The sequence below is a fragment of the Atta cephalotes genome, assembly GCF_000143395.1.
Source record: "Atta cephalotes unplaced genomic scaffold scaffold00029, whole genome shotgun sequence".
Classification (NCBI taxonomy): Eukaryota; Metazoa; Arthropoda; class Insecta; order Hymenoptera; family Formicidae; genus Atta; species Atta cephalotes.
The window spans coordinates 67155-88085 of record NW_012130093.1 but is presented as its reverse complement, the minus strand read 5'-3'; the positions used below and the strand labels follow the sequence as shown (position 1 = coordinate 88085).

The 20931-nt window shown below is 31.3% G+C and overlaps 1 protein-coding gene across 1 annotated transcript in view; it reads left to right on the top strand.

Annotated features, from left to right (window-relative positions):
* The window catches only part of LOC105620766 (sugar transporter SWEET1), a 42040-nt gene that overhangs the window by 19219 nt on the left and 1890 nt on the right, over window positions 1-20931 (top strand). Inside the window, exon 2 of the mRNA XM_012202254.1 lies at window positions 14146-14223. Coding sequence (XP_012057644.1) covers window positions 14146-14223 — 78 coding nt within the window. The remainder of the gene's footprint in view (window positions 1-14145; window positions 14224-20931) is intronic.

Genomic DNA, 20931 nt, shown 5'->3' with positions numbered 1-20931 from the left:
GTATATATATAATAATATAANATATATATATAGTANATATATATATATATATATATATATATATATATATATATATATATATATATAATATATATATAGAGTGTCTGGAAATAATCGCCAAATATTTCATGGATAGAGTGGACTAAATTGAGTCGAAAAATCCTCTACTATTTTGTAAAATTCCCCAATATTTAACGAAATATTAATCCTTAAAAATAGCCGAATACTACTGCGAAGTATACGCCTACTGATCGCTCGACACGCGGGCCGTGGGGAATGGGGATAGCCTGGCAAGCGCGCCGTCCGAGCTATGGAGGCTTGCAGCGTGCGCGGCGCGGAGCGCTTGCCAGCCAATCCCTAAGGCCGCGCGCTAAGCGATCGATAGGCATATACATTTCACATATAGGCCGGGCGAGCGCGCGTATTCGGCTATCTTTAAGGATTAATATCTCATTAACTATTGGGGAAATTTACAAAATGGTAGAAGACTTTTCAACTCAGTCCGCTCTATCTGCCCATGAAATATTTGGCGATTATTTCCAGACACCCTGTATATGTGTGTATATATTGTGACGTGACATTTTTTGTCCGTCACAAAAGTCATAAAAAATCCGACTAGAAAGCGCAACTTTAGCGTCCTGTATCCTTTCATTTTTAGGAGGCAGATGTATTTACGCATCTTTTTTTAATATTATTCCGTCTATTTCGTGTATTCGTGTGTCTCGCAGATGTTTTTGTGTCGGTTTTTATCTTTCTTTTCCGTGCGCTATTGCGAGATTTACAGGATAATTGGCGACTTTTTATGATCTTGTGAATTTTGTGTCTCACGGATTACGAAGAGAGAAGATCATCCGGACCGAGATGAAGGAGGAAAAAGATTGAGGACGAATTGGCAGAGGTATCCATCATCCTACAAGGCATAGGTAATATCGCTCCACATTTTAATATATTCCACATTGTTTCGAAATCTGTTGCTCCATCACATTACAGAGCATCGCAAAAGGCCAGTAACAGAGAGGCCACTCTACATCCAAATGTCGGCGAAAGACCTCGCGCCGGAGCTTTTGGAGACAAAAGCTTTGAGAGGACAAAAACGAAGGCACCCGACTACTGGGATGCCATCACGGAGATCAAGTCTCTCGCACAATGGAGATCCAGGAAAGTCTCTTTAGCGGCCGAAAGGAATCCTGCTGCCAAGTTCAATTCCGCACGTCAGGACATAGGATACATGAAAGACGCGGCTCACGCTATTCGCTATAGCCCGCAGGGCCACGCGCCAATTAGACACGATAAGGTCTCCTCATGGAAATCGCGATCACCTGGAAGCAATGATACGGGATACTTTTCTGACGCATGCGCATACGAGCTCAATAATGTAAAGTAAGTTGAAAGGTGTGTTCGCCCTTAACACGTTTCCTAAATATTTTAGAAAATTGAAAGAATATAAGATACATATACAAAATACAATGCTGTACATATGTGTACATATTATATATTTATATTTATTGTAATATAAATTTATATTTATATATATTTATATTTATTGTAATATAAATTTTACTCTAATAAAATAATTTGAAAATAACCTAGAAAAAAAGAAAAATAAAAATAACATTTTAAACACAATATGTTAATGCAAAATAAAATTTTTATTTGACAGAAATATAACACAACATTTGTTACAAGAGTAAGGAAAATTATCTTATCAGTATTCATATAACAAAAATATAAAACTGTGTGAAAGTAGATATCTTAATTTATATAAAAATAAAATTAAAAAACTTAATTTATCTTTGGTTATCATAAATAAAGTAACAAACTTTAATACTAATATGTACATTTAGATAAACTATAAAAAATAAAACAACGATTAATAATCCTTGAAATTATAATAATTCAATTAATAACATACATAGCATGCGTAAAAAAATTGGCTAGATGATTTAATATAAAATTTTATGTAATTAGGAAAAAAAAACAATGAACAAATTAAAATACAATTCATACAATTAATAACAGCGCAAAAACTTAAACATCATGCAATTAAAAAATAAAAGTGTAAAAAAATTAAGCATCAGATTGTCTTTTATCTTTATATAAATGCACTTTATGCATTATGCAGCTCCAAATATCTCGAATCTATTTCAAAGTTTATGCAATTAATATTTTCATCTTGAAAGCTGGACCGAACTACACAAACTGCGGAAACAGTATCATTAGATAGTGGATTCCGTTTTTATTTTTTACGTCTGTTACAATAGAAAATATTCTTTCGGCCTCAGCATTTGAATGAAGTAAAGAGAAAATTACTTCAACTTCAAAGATTCTAAATTTGGAAACATCTTTACTCCATCGAAATTTTTACACTCTGTTATATTTTTCTACATTACATCTATCTCAAGAGAAGCTAATTCTTTTTTTTGTTCTTTATTAAATACTGATAGCAAAATTTTCCATTCAAAAGCTAATTTTGTTACATCAATATGGTTTATTCATGTAACAATGCAAGTTAATTTTTAATCTATTTTCATCATACAAAGCAATTTTTAGATCTAAAAAAGCTAATTGAAAAAAGGATCTTTATAAGGCAAACGTTTTAATATTTCTTCAACTGTTGTAATATAAAAATTTAAACAATTTAATTTAATTTGCTACGCGCATTCGAAAGATAAAGTTTTTAGTAAGTTTCCACATTCCGGTCCCACATATATATTTTCTAAATTCTGTATATTTTTTTTATCATTAATATTTAAAATAGAAATATTTATATATCTTTAAAGCATTAAAGTTCATAAAATTTGTAGCAAATTGACATATTAGCTGTTCACTAGCTTCGAATAATTTGAATTAAAATATTATAGTGTTTGAAATAGAGCATTAAAGCTATTTAAAAAATTAAATGAATATTTCAAAAATAGCATATGTGCTTTAATTGAATTATCATTTAATTAATCTAAAATAATTTCTGTTTTAGATTTTAATTTATCCTCTGCTACTGCTAAAATAAAAAATTTTTTAAAACTTCCCAGTTATCGAGAAGTCGAACAATACATTTTTGAAAACTAAATCACATAGTATTTGACAATTTTTATATTTTTCTTTCTATTTCAAAAAAATCTTGAAATCAAAATCTGTCAAAATCTGTTAAAATCTGTCAAAATTGCACATCTCTTTGCACTACCCGAAATATAAGTAGCAACTCCTCTAATTAAATTTTCACTAATTAAATTATGAAGAAGGTATTTTATCATAAATCTTACTGGCTATAAGTGCGAATGAATGGCAAATGCAGTTTAACGTTTTTAAATCCGATATTTCTAATTTTAAATGACTCATAAAAATTATTACGTCCAATCATTACAGATTCATTATCATATGCAATTCCAATAATATTTTTAATTGAGATATCTTTTTTTCTAAAAAATTTTTTAATGTTTCAAAAATTTTACGCGAGAACAATCTTTAGCATCTAAAGGTAATAATTTCTAACAATTGAATTTTAATTTGTTTACTTAAAGGTGAAACATACCGGACAAGAATGCACATTACTATTATCCATTATATCGGTATTTTCATCTATTAAGATTGAATATTTACAAATTTTTTAATTTTCAATAATTTTCTCGACTCATTGAGCATTTTTAGCAAAATCATTTTTAACAGTATGATAACACTTTTTTCAAGCCAGTGAAATAAGCCAGAAATATCTTGTACAATTTCAGAAATAATACAAATATCTTTTATTAACGGTATTATATGATGGTACTAAATATTACATTATACTCTGTAAAAAGCTGCTACTTTAATTTCTGCGTGTTTCACTTTTTCTGTGTGTTAATTTTTGATGTTATCGGTGGTATTACAATTATCATTAAAATTTATATTTTCAATATACTTAACCGTTAGTGAATGCCTTACTGTTTTACAACATCTGATGATTGAATGCTATGCAAAGCACTTTATTTTCAACCGAATGGGGAGCCAATCATCTTTTAAAAATATCTTCATCTAGTATGAAGTTTCAAAATCTTTATTTTTGTATTTTTTAATAGCTCCAATATTAGGATCCATTATATAAATATTAATAATAAATAAATAAATTTATATTTACCTAAGACTAAAGCAGGGAGTACAGACTCTTGCATAAATCTACGCATAATACGTAATGCATAAGAAATTGAACCAATCAAAATCCTTCGTTTTCTTCTTTTTTATGAAATAAAGACCTATGATTGCTTGAATTTCTTATGCGTTATGCAATCTGTGCTCCCGCTTTACCTTCTGCCTTCGTTGAATCCATCAAAACTAGGGCTTTTGCGCCCATAACCTACACGCTCGAAATGTTGTTGATTCACGTGACTCTACCGACGCGCATGCATCAGAAAAGACTCGTACATCATTGCTTAGAAGGGTCACCAGTGTCAGTACACAGCACTTGTCTGTGGCGAGCGAACCAGGCGTATATGTACGAGAGAGACTCAGAATGCTAAGAGCGGAAGTCTATCGTGTCAAAGAACCCAGGAGGGTTATTGTGATGACAAGCGCCATTGAGCTAAGGTCGCCAATTTCCATATCAGGGAGGCGCGTAACTTTTGTTGTCGGTTCTCGTACATAAGACATGATGTGTAATTGCGTCAGATTTCTCACATTAATGGTGTATATATAAGCATAAATGTCTCTCTTTGTCTGTTACGGGATAATAACTTTCCACATCCGTTTGAGCCACAGTCTGGTCATTTTCGTTAAATATTGCCGCGTGATAATTTGTCTTGCTTGTATCGGAATTCTATGTCGTGATGTCCGTGCGTTCTTTATTACTTTCCGAAATTCTGTAAGATGATTCGAAATCCGCGCGGATAAGTAAGAAGTCACACTGTATCTAGGTAGCACAATAATCATTTTCCTGCCTCGGTTATCAAAGTATCGAACTATTACTTGTGTAATATTATAAAAATTGCTCTTACGCAGTGAGAGCTCGTGCTATCGAAAATTAGTGTAATCACTACGCATTATAGAGAACAGGCGAGGCTAGTCTAATGCATTTCTATCGCATCCTACTATCGTAATCCTATCGAACGTGTCCGAAAGAGAATCGGAGATTAATAGAATATATTTGTTATTTTTCTTCTTATTTCTAATTGTTTTGCCATTTATTACAATCACTTCCTATTCGTTCCTTCAAACTATCCTCTGCTCTCGGCTACGAACCACTCCCTCTGCCATTTCCGGGATTGAGCTGTCGGTTACGAGAGTCGTCGACGTTCGCAGTTCAGAATATCATTTGGAAAATATTCTGATTAATTTCAGGAAAGAGCGGCACGCTCATTCGTGCCTGGCGCCCAATTATCAGTTTCGAGATCTCACGCTATACACAGAAGTGGTCGCGTAAAGATAATTTTTCTGTCGCGTTCCTTTTAATGCCAGACGAATTCTCGTTGTGAAAATTTTAAAGATTGTTAACTGCGAACGCGCGACGAAATTGCGCCACGCTCGTGAGTACAGTTGCAATATATATACAGCCCAGCAAACACAAATATATAATTATATATTGCTTCCATATAATGGAATATAACAGATAATATAATGTGTGCATAACATTTTACATCCACGTTAGTTGTAATTTCCCACTCACGAATCATTGCAGTTGTATAATGTAATGTAACTTGAGATATTATATAATAATCATATAAAAATAATATATTTGCTGCATTATTATTATAAAACTAGAACGTGACTGTTATGTTGCTATACATTATCCTAGCTTAATTTAATGCTTGTTATAGGGAAGACTGGAGCTAATAGACTCATTTTTTAGTTTAGAATTTTACAGACGAAATTAAGAGACTTATCGAATAAATTTTCTACATCAGTTACTATGTACATTTGACTACTTAATAATATTTTAATAATAAGGAGAAACTAATAACTAATATGAAAAAAATGCATTTTTTTAATGCATTCCATCTGATTCAACTAGCTCCGGGACTGGGGTAATTCGGGGACTAAGATTATTAAAATAAAGATTAGTATTTTAAGGTATTTTATCTACATCTTTGGCTACATATTAATAAAACTTTTATAAAAATATATTTTAAACATAAACATTCGCTTCGCAGGGCAAAACAATACTTCTTTTTGCAAAATTTGTTTATTTCATACAAAAACATGTTGAATAAGCCTAGTTTTCGATTAAACATGAGGGAACTAAACTTATAACATTTATCATTGAGGAAAATCTCTTTAAAGGAATAAAATTTTGAGTAAGTATAAAGAATTGTCACTAAATGATGTTATATAATTTCATGCTGTAGTCTACTATCCCCATCCGTTCATTTTTTAAAAACATTAACAATATATGATAACAAAGACACATAAACAAAAAAATCTGTTGAACTTTATTAAGTAAGAATTACACTTACTATCTAAGTAGAAATCAAATATCTCAGACAACCATATATGATTGTAAAACAAAAATTTTAAGAATAAAAATATTTACTTAGGTACGATTTTTTTAAATTGTGCATAACTTCTATCATAAATGTGTTCGCAACAAGATATTACAGCAGATTTAGCGGCAGTTGCTGCTGCATGCTCAGACACGTTTACGCGTGTCTCGCGTGTTTTGTTTTTAAGGTAGCCTCAATTATTTTACTTATCCCTGTATTCAACTGACCCCGATCTTTCCTACATACTATTCCTAGAAAAGATTTTGGAATTCTAAAGAGAAAACAAACGAAACAATTTGCTTTCGTTTAGAATTAATTGAAAGACCTTCTCTGGGATGTGTATGCAAAATACATTCCCTGAAAATTATTTTTGCTTGGATATAAAAGACATATGTAATAATTAATTTTAATTCATTAATCTATAAACTTCATAGTTTGCACATAATACATGCAAGAATATTACAAAATACATAAATATAAAACAAAAGACTCTAGGAGTCAACCGCTTATTAATATAAATTAATATAAATTAATATAAATATAAATTATTAATATAAATATATATATATAATATAAATTATAATATTAATATAAATATAAAAATTAATATTAGGTTTGCAACTTTGCTTCCGCCGTTTTTTTTTCCGAAATTCGAGGCTTTATTGTAAAAAACTGGTTATACATTTATGATTCAAAGTATTGTCCATCGCTGGTCACTACTTTCTCCCATCTTTCGGATAGCGTTCGAATCCCGCGTCGAAAAAACTGATCATCTTTTGAGGCTATCCACGAATTGATCCAATTTTTTACTTCTTCATAAGACCGGAAGTGCTGGTCAGCCAAGCCGTGTGCCATTGATCGAAACAAGTGATAGTCAGAGGGAGCAACGTCTGGAGAATACGGCGGGTGAGGTAGGACTTCCCATTTGAACGTTTCCAAGTATGTCTTGATCACTTTCGCAACATGGGGTCGATTGTCATGCTGCAAAATCACTTTATCGTGTCTCTCGTTGTATTGCGGCTGTTTGTCTTTCAATGCTCGGCTCAAACGCATCAATTGCGTTCGATACCGATCGCCTGTGATTGTTTCAGTCGGTTTTAACAGTTCATACACTACGCTGAGCTGGTCCCACCAAATACAGAGCATGATCTTGGACGTCAAAATCACCGTTCTTGAAGCGTTGAAACCACTCACGACACGTTCTTTCACTAATAGCGACCTCACCATAAGTATTTGAAAGCATTCGATGAGCCTCAGCCGCAGATTTCTTCATATTGAAGCAAAAAATTAAAACCTCCCGCAAATGACGAGAATTTGGCTCGTAAACTGACATTTTCAATCGAAAATAACTTTATGATGCAGACACAAATCGACTAATGTTTCTATGGGGTTATGTTGACAGATGCCCAAGTTTATTATATGACGTATATGATCTATTTATTTCGACTACTTACCGCTAAAGCCATCTATAGAAAAACGCCGAAAGCAAAGTTGTACACCTAATATAAATATATTTAATATTAAAAAAATATCAAAAAAATATAATAAGGTCAATATAAAACTATATAAAAATTGAAACGTTTCAACTCATCTTTGAGTCATCTTCAGCCTAATATTTCTGATACTAACACCGTTAATTTAGATTAACATCACAGTTCGAAATCCACCTTCTCTATATGTGATCATCTCGGAGTAAAAAATCGAGCCATAATCCAAAACATTAGTAAGTGTGTCCAACATCAGTTTCAAAGCTGAGCGATTAGAAAACTCAAGCTGAAATTGAAAACTAGTTGGAAAATATGTATGTAATACGGAAAAGTCTCACCTCACGAAGTTTTGAACAGTCACATACAATTGACAAATATTGTGGAAGAAATTGAACAGATTTTTTTCAGAAACTCGTCAAAAATTAAAATTAAAAAGATTGAACCATTATGAATTGTTAACAGTAAGTCTTCTCAGTTTAACGAAGTTATGTAATAAAATAAACTATAGATATCACCGTGGTCACATCCTATATTTATTCAATGTTTCAATGTAAGCACTATTTAAGACATCTATGTCCGTTCGTAAATTCAAACTATTTGTCTGTCTATTAATATGTATCATTTCCGACATTATTCTCTTGTAAAATCTCTTGCTATCCAAAACTTTAACGTTTTCCCAATCAAAATCATGGCCGTAATGCAATCTATGTTCTGTAATAACGGAATGAGATGATTTTTGGTTATTTGTGTTTACGATGCTCTGATAATCTCGTTTTCAATTTCCCTACCAATCTGTCCGACATACGATGTATCACAGTCATTGCATTTGATCTTATATACAACATTTCTTTTTAATGTATTGGATAGCGGATCTTTATGTGCTTTAATAAATAAATACATGTATATTTATAAATATCATTACTGAATATTCGAAGAATTTAATTGTAATATTCATGTATTATATTTTTATGGTAAATATAATAGCAAAACATTAACCAATTTGGGATCAAATTGACAGCAAACTCGATTAGATTTTGATTACGAAACTATAATCATCTGTCTCCGCTTTTGATTATGGATATCGATAAAGTCTGCTGACAAGCTATGCCAGCAAATTGGTAGCAGAAATCGAGCAGTTTGTTTCAGATTTTGTTCTCAATCTGCTCTCAATCTGTCATCAGATTATGCATTTTGTTCATTTGCTGTCATTTGCTGCTTATCAATTTGCTGGCAAAGCATATCTAGCAGATTTTTCCTGATGAAAATTTTTCTCAGAATTTTTTTCATATATATTAATTATAAAATATAATATTTCTAATATTTTTTGTAAGTATAACTTCTAATGATGAAAATATTATAAAATTTAAAAAATTCATTTGTATAAAAAATTTTGAGAGAAGATGTAAATTTTCGAATATTTCTGAATATTTCTAAAAAAATGTTTCAATTAGTAAAAATTATGTACTGTACCCAGAGTTTGTATTATCTGACATTGTCAGCAAATTGTCATATGATAACTCTAGTAAAAAATTTTTGCAAATTATGACAATTTGCTGACAATGTCAGATAATACAAACTCTGGGTACAGTTAATTGCCTTTCTGCAATTAAAAATTGGTAGCAAGCTCTGCTCAAAATTTGTTTCTGCTTTGCTATCAGATTTTTAAAACAGAGAATTTGTATTTTTATAGCAGAAAAATTATGTTTTTAAAGCACAGAATTTATTTTTAAAACAAAGAATTTGTATAATATTGAAGTAAATAATACTTATTATAGCTTCACTTACATGTCTTCATGTTATTGATGTAAGAGATTTTTTAACCTGAATAGTCTTCATTTCACTTTAATGATTAATATTTCGGTCCATTACGGAGAGCGATACTTTATTTCAAATTCATTTAATCAAAAACGCGTCGAACTTAATCAACATCGGAGATGTAAAGGCTAAACTCAACAATTATCTTTTATATTTAACTTCATTAATTCCATGGAATGGCTTTTAATTTAAATTCACTGATATAATTTGTAATGCAAGCGACTGAATTTACTAGTTATATATATAATATATTATATATATAATATTATATATATAATATTCTTCAATAGCACAAATAATTACTCACAAATAAATATTCATTTATCCGTAATTCTCATGATTCAAGTACAAATTACGTACTTTGTAGCGCTCAATAGCTCGAAGCTCGACTGGCACAGAGCTTCGCGAATAGAGACTCCGACATTAGAACCATACATTATATTATAATTTAAATTATAATACGAGTATAATACCATCGAAACAATGTAATGGTTTCATAACCATTGTATTATATATATATATATATATATATATATATATATATATATAATATATAATATAATATGAGTGCAACACGTGTTACATTATTTGTTACTTCCACGTTATATTGTATTTGATGTTTGCTGGGAGGGTTTCAAAAAATCCACAATATCTCGAAAACAAAGCATTTTTAAGAAAAATGTTTCAGAAAGTGTGGTAAGGTTTAAAAAGATCTAATTATTGATCACATTTATTGATCACCTTTAACCTTGGGTGACAAAATCGATTGCTTTAATGAAATATTTTTAATTCTATGTAATTGCTGGTGTTGCGAGAATTACTGTACCACCCATGTTAGCATTACTCCCCAATAAATGAAAATAGATTAAAATGGATTGAAATGTTTTTCTATTCGAATGCCTATTTTAAATAGCGAATACTTTTTTTGGATTTAATTGGATTCAATCGGATTCAATTAGATTCAATTGGATGCAATTGGAAAATTGCATTTCCTATTCAAAATTTTGAATTGAACAGTATTCATAATGCACAGAAAAAAATAATATTATTTTTAGATTGAAAGGCATAAAAATATGCTCCATTCAATTCTTATAAAAATGCATTCAGGATTGAAAAGCATTCATTTTAACATTCGTGAATCAATATTTCTGATCTGAATCTATTTCAATTCCATTCTCGTTTGCTGGACCAAGATATTTAACTAATTCTGAATGTTATTCATGCCCTTGATTTGAAGATCATTGTTATTTTTATTTTCATTTTTGTATTAAAAATTCATTTTTACGTTTCATAACTCGAAAAGTATTTAATGAAAAATGAACTTTATTGTAGTGTTTTGAAAAGCTTTCGATGCCAGCTAATAAATTCTGGAACTAAAAATAAGATGTTTCATAAAAAAAATCAATTTGACCTTTACCTGACCTTGGCGACGCCATCCAAAGTCAAACGAATGTAATAGTATAAATTTTACTTTTTAAACCCTAACAATCTATCTAAAAATTTTTCTTTAATGCTTTGTTTTCAAGATATTTGACCATTGTCGGACTTTTAATACATCCTGTATATATATTTGTAGATCTTCCTGGTTATGTAGTATTTTTATAGTATTTCATAATCCAACGTGTGGTAAATGTAAACATACCATTAATTTCGAAATCGTTCATTAGAATAGAGTTTCTTTGCAGAGCGTTTAAACGACTTATTTTATCATTTTTGGAAGATTTCTCAAGCTTTCCTAGGTAAATAAGCTTTTTTCCATGAATGTACTTTTAAAATGACAACTGCGCAGATTTTAAAGGAATTTGTTCAGAGTCAATATTGGTCATTTTTAGATTGTCTTCTTTATATTAATTGCAGCAACAACAATGATTTAGTTTAAGCTTGAATTTAATATGTGGATTATTTTACGCTGAAGATGACTCGAATATGAGTCGAAACAAACGTATTGTGATTAGCGACGAATTCAATTAAAGTTTATTGTATTATAAGAAACTTGCTCGATCTCCCGCGCTGACTCCTAAATCTTTTACATTTACATGATATACGTTGAATCTCGAAGAATCTATTAATGATCATTCTTAATTATTAAAATCATTAATATTGTAACGGAAAGTGTTGAATTGATCTTTCTAGGAGTGCTGTTATATGATGTCGATTCCACACGTAAAATATAATAGTGCTCTATATAATTAGGTCTATATATATAACCGAAGCTCAGATTATCTGCAGACATATTAAATTAATTTTATATGATTTTCGCATGTTCTACTAGTACCTGGTATATTTACTAATATATATGTTCTACTAATATATGTATTGTATTTCTGTACAATAACGAGAGAATAAAGGGCAAAAAAATATAAAGAAGTATTTTAAAATATGAAAAATCAAAAGAAAGTATGTATAATATAATATTTTATAATTAATTAAAAATGTAATATGTTTCGGTCTCATGATTGAGTCTTCTTCAAATATGCATACAGGAGAATCTAATTACATTGGATGGGAGCAGTCGAATAGATAGACAGAAAATTATACACATAGTGATGACCAGTGAGATACTTTGCTGAGAAACGGAAATTATTCGCAAACGGCTGGATGATCGGTTGTTTGAAATTTTTCGGTCTGATAACAAGTCAAATAAATTAAGAGAATAAAAAATAAAAAATTGGAGTAAAATCGTCATTTTAGTCAAAACAACTCACCTAGTTAGCCATAAAGTAAAATATCGAAAAGATGCTCAATTTCTAAATTACTAAGTGTCAGTCTATAGTAAAATAATTAGTCAATATAAAATTAAAGACGTATATAGATAAATAAATATGTATAAAAAGATATTAAAAATGAGACACTTGGTAAATATATACAGGGTGCATCATCAAAATCCGAACAAATCGAACAATTTCTTTAAACAAAATGTTTTTAATGAAAAATTAAATATTACAAAAAATCCTTTTACATGGTATTTGGAGGATCCTTCTAGAGTACAATTATTCGATGTATCCCTCATTAGCTTGAATGATGGCCTCTATTCTCGGTCTGAAGCGTTTGCACGCTGTAATGTAACGCTATCCATGCCGATGAATGCTGCCTCAATAGGTCCCTAATGACGTCACATTGGGATGGCGAGACTTGTTTGTAACTACGCTCCATACATAGTAGTCCAAGGGATTTAAATCTAGACTGTTGGGAAGCGAGCAACTCGGTTTGTCCTGGCAATCTCAGAGAGCATCTGTCGTATTTTTAATGTATACGATTTTATTAAAGATCCTCTTCGGCAATCGTTGGCTCGCTTATATAACAATCGATGCTAATTTTTGCAGCAATTGCCCTGGATCATCCGAAATCAGTGCTTGAGCCCTTTTAACGACGGACGAGAACTGCGAGTCCTCGCGTTCTTTCGAGTGACTCTTCCTCGCTGGCATACTTCGTTGGACTACTTCTAAAACCATACATTTTGTCACAACGTCATAAACGATTGACTCGGGTATTCAAAGAACCGAATTATTTCCGTTGCTGAGCGCCCAGCATTTCGATCGCGGCTCTTCGATTATACTCCGCACTTGGTTTTCGACATCGCGATCGTTTTGAGAATATGACTTGAGAATATGAATTAGAAGCATTTCAAGCTCTCTCGCCAACAACAATCTCTGGCACAATATAGCGGAAAATTTACATTGAAATTTGTCCGGATTTTGGTAATGCACCCTGTATATAGTAACTATGGTAACAGCCACAGACGAACGCTGATGAATAATAAAATAATCTTGGTATTGCGATGTCAAATTTTGTTTATTAACGATGTAAGCTTTATGTAGACCTTTGGTATCTGTTTGTAGATTTAGACTGTTTTTTGTTTTTTAATGTTCAATATTTCGGAGATTAAACGCTTTTAACGTTATAATAAGGTTCTTCGTCTAAAATTTTAATATTGTTCCAATCAAAGTTATGTCCGTGTTGCAATCTATGCTCAATTATCACTGATGGACGTGTTCCGAATGTGATTTTTGTGTTCATTAATTCTTGTTTTCAATTTTCTATCAATGTCCTACATTTGTTGCATCACATTCAACACAATCGATCTTATAGATAATATTATTTTTTGAAAAATGTCGAGGATTTTTATGTACTTTAATGTATTTTCTTAATTTGTTCGTACTATAGACATCTTGATGTCATCTGTATTAAATTTTTTTTAATTTATCCATCAATGAATAAAAGGAACTGTGAACTACGATGGGGACACTGATAATTCGTCCTTCTCTAAATCATTATGCGATTTTGTCCTCCTTAGAATGCATTTGATTCTGTTTATTGTTTCAAAAATGAATTTAAAAGAGTAATCATTAAGTAATAATATTTTGTTTATGTATAATTTATATTTTTGTAATTTACAGATTTATATGTCGCAATATACATAAGAAAGGTTCTGCTAGAGGAGTTGATCCAATGCCTTTTCTTGGTACCATAGGATTGTAAGTATATATAAATTATTACATTATACAACAAAAATTAAAGAATTACCTATTTTATCTTCCAAATATAAGCTAGTTTCGAGAATGTAACTTTGTAAAAAATGATCATAATGAGATAATTAAAAATTATGCATTAAAGCATTTTTAAGATTGGAATTTCTACTTTTCAAATTGGTAATTTAGATGATCTAACTGATTTTTTTCAAAGCTACAATATATTAGGTGTACAACTTTGCTTCCGCCGTTTTCCTATAGATGGCTTTAGCGGTAAGTGGTGGTCAAAATAAATAGATCATAGACGTATATAACATACAACAAACTTGGGCATCTGTCAACATAACCCCATAGAAACATTAGTCGATTTGTGTCTGCATCATAAAGTTATTCTTGATTGAAAATGTCAGTTTACGAGCCAAATTCTCGTCATTTGCGGGAGGTTTTAATTTTTTGCTTCAATATGAAGAAATCTGCGGCTGAGGCTCATCGAATGCTCTCAAATACTTATGGAGGTCGCTATTAGTGAAAGAACGTGAATGGTTTCAACGCTTCAAGAACGGTGATTTTGACGTCCAAGGTCATGCTCTGTATTTGGTGAGACCAGCTCGGCGTAGTGTATTATGAACTATTAAAACCGACTGAAACAATCACAGGCGATCGGTATCGAATGCAATTGATGCGTTTGAGCCGAGCATTGAAAGACAAACGGCCGCAATACAACGAGAGATAAAGTGATTTTGCAGCATAACAATGCTCGACCCCATGTTGCGAAAGTGGTCAAGACATACTTGGAAACGTTGAAATGGGAAGTCCTACCCCATCCGCCGTATTCTCCAGACGTTGCTTCCTCTGACTATCACTTGTTTCGATCAATGGCACACGGCCTGGCTGACCAGCACTTCCGGTCTTATGAAGAAGTAAAAAATTGGATCGATTCGTGGATAGCCTCAAAAGATGACCAGTTTTTTCGACGCGGAATTCGTACGCTACCCGAAAGATGGGAGAAAGTAGTGGCCAGCGATGGACAATACTTTGAATCATAAATGTATAACCAATTTTTTACAATAAAGCCTCGAATTTCGGAAAAAAAACGGCGGAAGCAAAGTTGTACACCTAATACATAAATACATTTAGAGGTCCTATCAAATCTAAAAATTTTTTATGAATTTTATAAGATTCTATAGTGTGAATTGAAGAAATAATATATGAAAGCAGTTTTTGAAAGAGTGAATCTTTTATTAGTTTATCCGTCCCGAAATTATTACATTGATATAATAATTTCATTGTAAAATAGCATTTACATGACATCTAACGTCAGTAGATATAACATGTTTTAACTTCGATGTAAATCGAGCCGTGTAAATGTTTTTCTTTATCTTCAATTTGCATTGTGAGCGTTATATGATTTTCTTTCATCAAGTTATTAATATTGAAACAAGAAGCATTTTTTTATTTTGCTTGTTCATAGAAAACGAATAGCGCTCAATATTCTGTAGAAAGTCGAAATAGAAAAGTCGAATTTTCTCTTCGAGATGCATCTATGATTTTTTCAAAATAAAATAAAGAACTTTTCATGTGTAAATTTTATCTAAATGAGGCGCTCAAAATTAAACTGAGATATTTAAATTCAAAATTAAATTGACTCAAGATTAAATTGAAATTATTTATATTATTGATAATATTATTGAGACATTATTATTCATCTTGATATATCCTTCTAGCGAGAAATATTAAGCTCATTATGATCTTAATTTTTTTGTGTTCGAAGTTTGGACATAACAATGTTTACTTAACTTTTTTCATAGAAGACCTATCTCACATTAGACCTATCTCACTTCATATAGAAGTTGCACGATCGAATTTATGCTTCTATATGTGTAATATATGCGGTGTTGCGTGCATGTGCACGCGGATGGGTGTGGGTGTGAGTGGGATTATGTGCGCGCGCGCACATGTAGGTACAATTTGATTAAAACACTACATATGTAAGTATTCTTATCCTCCATTTTGGTTTCCACTTGATTGATTCACGTTATAATATGATTAAATACGTTATAATATGATTAATAACAAAAGTAAATATTAATTAAAAAGAGACTGCTCATCTCAAATTTTGATATTATAGAAATCTACCGAATCGATGCGTTTTCGCGTAAAAATGAAGGTTTGATGAGAAAAAGTCGCTCTGCTCCGCTAAACCAAGATATATTAATTCTTAAAGTCGACAACTACAAAAATCTGTCATAATAGTGGTTCACTGGTTTTAAAATATAAATTCACTACTTTAGCAGAGAATTTATATTTTTAAACTATATGAGCTACTGTTGACAGATTTTCTAATTCGACTTTATGGTGATATTTTTGTCAAAATTTGCTTTTCTTAACATTTACCTTTGTCACTAATATACTATAACCTATCAATCAAATGGAACCAAGATGGCGGATGAGAACACCTACATATGTAGTGCCTCAGTTTGGTCCATTCAGTAGAATATCTCAAAATTAAGTTTAAGATAAAAATATTTCAGATAAAAGTTGTTTTATTACAAGGAAAGAAGATGTATCTTGAGAAGATCTTTAAAATCAAGGGTCAAGGTTATTATTTTTTAAATGGAATTATATATTTTTTTATATATAATATTATTCCTCTAATCATTGTGATATAAATATATTTATGATAAAAGTATTGTGATATAAGTATTAAGATAGAGATAGGGACTAGGGACTTTCTAATATCAAGCGCTGTGACTTGGTTTGTGTCCAACGAATCACATCCAATCGAAAATATAAAGAGTGCGGTCCACTTAGCATTACAAATATACTTCGAAGCTTTCGACTGACCAATCGAAAGAAAAAAATTTACTAATTGATTAATCAAAAAACGCTTCGAAGCATCAAGATAGCCAAAGTAACGATAAAAGTAATTGTAAAATTCCAACCATTACCATTAAAATTTAAATACCAAAAAAATATAAATAGCATTACAGTTAAAAAAAAGTAACTCAGTTACCAATAAAATTACCAGAAAAAGTAACTTGTAATTGTAACACAAGTAACGAGTTACTTCCATTCCAAGGATATTTCATGTCAATATGTGCAAAAATAAAGAATAAAATATCTCGTAAACTATTAATTTTTTGATAACCGTATTTTAATATTTTTATGAATAGAATAATGAGATGGTTGAATCAGTTGGGGCAAAGAAGATACATAGTTGTTTATTTTAAAAATTATCCATTTTGACTACATATTTTTTTTAAAACACTGCTTTTTTTTTTTAACAACTATGTATTTTCTTTATGTCAATTGATTTATCCCATTTTGTTTATAAAGTATTAAGGAACAATTACACAGAACCATACAAAAAATTTTTTTAAGAGCAACTCAAACCAAAGTAGATTTTTCTTATAGATTTTGGATCGTAAATTGAATTTGTAAATTCATTTTACTACATCATGTTTAATTTTTTAGTCGATCGAATCAATCGAGAAAAATGATAAAAAATCTATGAAAATTAAAATAAAAAAATCGGGGGAAGAGTAAAAGTAAATATGACATTAAAATGCGGTCACAGAACTGATTTAAATGCATTTTGATAGTTAGAAGTTAACGTATAAGAAAAAAATTTTGCTTTATTAATGTTATTATACTAATGTTATTATAAGCTTAAATCCGCTGTTTTTTAGTCAGAAAAAAATTTTTTTTCCTAGGAAGCAAAAACAAATTTATTCAAAGTACTTGCCCTCGCTAACTATACATTTTTCTCATCTTTCGGGCAATTTGTATATACCATGCCAAAAAAAATTCCTCATCTTTCGAGACAAACCACTCAACCATTTTCGGACGTCTTCGTAAGAATCGAAGTGCCGCTCAGCGAGCGCGTGGCCCATCGACAAAAACAGGTGATAGAAGGTGCAGGTCTGATGAGTAAGCGGGATGGGACAGCACTTCCCAGTTGAGTGTCTCCAAGTAGTTTTGGACCATTGTTGACGTGTATGATGGTGCGTTATCGTGGAGGAAAATCAGCTTGTCATGTCTTTTCCGATAAAGCGACCTTTTTTCACGCAGAGCACGGTGCAATTTGATCAGTTGTTAATGGTAGCGGTGAGCATTAACAGTTTCACCAGGTTTTAACAGCTCGTAGTAGATGACACTCTCCTGATCCCACTAAACGCACAGCATCGTCTTCCGTCCGAAGCGATTTGGTCTTGAGGAAGATGTTGATGATTGGACGGGATCAACCCAAGATTTCTTGCGTTTAGGATTCTGAAAATAGATCCACTTTTCATCGCCTGTCACAATCCGATGCAGGAACGACTTTCTTTTTTGTCTGGCAAGCAGAATTTGGCATGTGTTTTGGCGTCGCTCCATCTGCCTATCGTTCAGTTCATGCGACACCCATTTTCCGATCTTTTGAACCTTCCCCATGGCATGTAACCGCATGGAAATGGCTTCTTGAGAAACACCCAATTCCTCATCCTCGGCAAGCATTTTTTGCGATTGGGTATCGTCCTCGTCCAAAAGAGCCTGCAATTGAGTCCTCAACCTTCCTGGGCCGATTTTCACGCTTCTTTTCACTCAGGTCGTCAACGACAAAATTATCATCATAGAACCGGCGAAACTAATCTCTGCACGTTGTTTCCGATAAAGCATTGTCGCCATAGGCCTTCACAAGCATTCGATGCGATTCGGCAGCTAATTCTTCAAATTGAAACAGAAAAGCAAAGCTTCCCGCATATGCTTTTTTTTAGCAAAAAACTAGATATGATTATGAAAGAAAAAAATGTATGTTGTATGAAATTGCTGATGATGTGCACTGATTAATGTTGACAGATGTCCAACACATAAAAAAAAGTGTATTGTGTGCCCAGGGTAGCTTTGTATGCTCACTAATGCCACCTATGAGTAAACAGCGAACTATGTGAATCATGAAAGAAATCATTTTTCAGCTGCAGAAATGAATATTTTAATTATTACTGTAGGAAGATAAATTAAGTAAGATAAATTAGATAGACACAGAATTGAGCAAGAAGTTTATTAGCATGAATTTCAAAAAGATCTAAAATTTCGAGTTATGATTTGCAATTTTTGGAAGATAAGTTTCAAAAATTACACTTACTTTATATCGCTCTATATCTGAGAATCGACTTATCTTTTACGTCGGCACGATATGACATGTAGAGGAGGATAACTTAGGTAAGCGCTCCGCACCGTGCAACTTAAGCGCCAGTACTTGAGTGACGTGTATATAGGCTATAATAGTCAACATTAATAAAGCAAAATTGTTGTTTCTTACACTTTGCTCTGCGACCGCATTTTAATGTAATTTTTATATTTACTCTTTTCCCAAGTTTTTCAAATTAATAATTCACAACTTTAATATTATTATATTGTTATTTTTATCAACACATTATTTTATAATTATTACCAATGAGCTATCGATTATCATTGTATAGCATCAGAAAACTCAATGAGTTCCTTCAAGTAGCATTGAAAAGGATCCGAAGCTAGATCGAAACATTTGTATAAGATATTGGAACAAATAAATCTTATTATACATCGACATCCTATGATTGGCTCCAAAAGGCATCAACTTAAGGACTGAAATAATAAATATCTCGTAAACTATTAATTTTTTTATAATATAGAACAAAAAAATTGTTTGAAGAGCAATTTAAATAGATGTTTCTTATAGATTTTGGATCGCTGAATTCAAATTCGTTTTGCTCCATCGTTATTTTCAAATAAAAAGTCATATGCTTCGTTTAATGAATCCGTATTTGATTGTATATTTAAACTATTTTTCTTTGCAAATGAAAATCATTTTTGATATGAGTCTTTTGTTTAATATTTTTTTCTTGATCTAATATCTTGTCTCAAATTCATGTGATTGGCGGTGTTCTATGATTTTTTTGTATTATTTGTTTTATTTGTGATAATTAACTTTTGGTCTGTATTTCGATTGATATGGTTTCTATGCTCTAATTCTAGCTTTGAGGATTCCCGTTTGACCTAAGTATGGTGCATCACAGTCCTTACATTCAATTTTATGAACTACATCAGTATGCATATGTGGAAGTTTCTTTCTGCTTTCTACTTTAAAGTAGTTATTTAATTTGTTGAGATTTAATTTATTATCAATATGTGCCAGAATAAAATATAAAGTACCTCGTAAATTATTGGTTTCCTTATATCTCCATTTTATAATATTTTCGTACAAAATACAGTGTATAAGCTTAAATCCGCTGTTTGCTCATAGGTGGCATTAGTGAGCGTACAAAGCTACCCTGACACACTTTTTTTTATGTGTTTGACATCTATCAAATTAACCAGTGCACATCATCAGCAATTTCATACAACATACATTTTTTCTTTCGTAATCATGTCTAGTTTTTTGCTAAAAAAAAAGCATATGCGGGAAGCTTTGCTTTTCTATTTCAATTTGAAGAAACCGGTTGCCGAATCGCATCGAATGCTTGTGGAAGCCTATGGCGACAATGCTTTATCGGAAACAACGTGCAGAGATTGGTTTCGCCGATTTAAGGACATCTTCTTAAGATCAATCACTGTCATCATTTCCTTTGCTCTTTGAGCAATTTTTGAAACATTTTTGTCTTAAACTTAAAGATTTTAAGATATTCTACTGGATGGATTAAAATAGATCATCCTATATATATATATATATATATATATATATATATATAGTAGTAC